At 78.4% G+C, this 870-nt stretch overlaps 1 protein-coding gene across 1 annotated transcript in view; it reads left to right on the top strand.

Annotated features, from left to right (window-relative positions):
• Nucleotides 1–406: 406 nt before the first annotated feature.
• TOX2 (TOX high mobility group box family member 2) overlaps nucleotides 407–870 on the top strand; it is a 146,019-nt gene continuing 145,555 nt past the window's right edge. The window contains exon 1 of the mRNA XM_027883335.1: nucleotides 407–555. Within this exon, the coding sequence (XP_027739136.1) occupies nucleotides 454–555 (102 nt within the window). The 5' untranslated portion in view covers nucleotides 407–453. The remainder of the gene's footprint in view (nucleotides 556–870) is intronic.

Raw genomic sequence — 870 nt, forward strand, 5'->3', positions numbered from 1 at the left:
CAGGTGCGGAGGGGAGCGCAGGCTGCTGAGGCACCGTCCTGCGTCGGGAGAGGGCACACCGGGCACGGCGCTCCGGTGCGGGCCGGGCCGGGCCGGGGAGAGGGGGGAAACGCACAAAATGTGACAAGAGGAGCGGGAAGCGGCGTGGCTGTCTCAACCTCTCCCCTCTCGCCGGGCCGGCTGGGACGGGCGAGAGGAGCCGCAGCGGGCCGGCTCCGAGGGGGCTCCATCCCCTCTGCCCCAGCCCGGGAGGAGCCGCCCGGCCCCGGCGCGAACAATAGCGGCCCCGGCGCGGGGCGGCGCGGAGCGGGGCGGGCCGGGGGCCGCCGCCCGCCCCCCCTGCGCCGCCGCCCGCCCTCTCCCCGCCCTCTCCCCGCGCCAGAGGCACCGCCGCCGCCGCAGCCGGGTCCATGCCCGCTGGAGCCCCCGCCTGCCGCCGCCCGCAGCCCCGGCATGGACGTTCGGTTCTACCCCTCCGCCCCCCCCGCCGTGGGCTCCCTGCCCGGCGCAGACCCCACTTGCCTCGGCCCGCTGGATTATTATCACTGCAACAAGGTACCGGCGCGGGGGGTCCCCCCCGGGGCGGCCGCGCTCGCCGCGTCCCGTCCCGCCGCTGCTCCGCGGGGAGAAGGGGCAGGAAAGTGCCGGCGGCGCCGGGCTCTGGCGGGAGGGAATTTTGAAAGTGGTCTGGGAGAGGAGAAGGGTGGGGGGGGGGGAAGCCCGAGCCCCGGGCGCTGCTCGGCGGGGCGGGCCGGGAGCGGAGCGCGGGGGGAGCGGGTGTCGGTGTGTCCGTGCCGGGCTTGTTTAACCTTCTCCGCTCCGGGGGCGCTCGGCCCGGAGCGATGCGCGGGGCTGGGGGGGGGGGGGGGG

The sequence above is a fragment of the Empidonax traillii genome, unplaced genomic scaffold, assembly GCF_003031625.1.
Source record: "Empidonax traillii isolate 1590-97213 ecotype Southwest subspecies unplaced genomic scaffold, ASM303162v1 scaffold124:size1682992, whole genome shotgun sequence".
In the NCBI taxonomy this organism is placed as follows: Eukaryota; Metazoa; Chordata; class Aves; order Passeriformes; family Tyrannidae; genus Empidonax; species Empidonax traillii.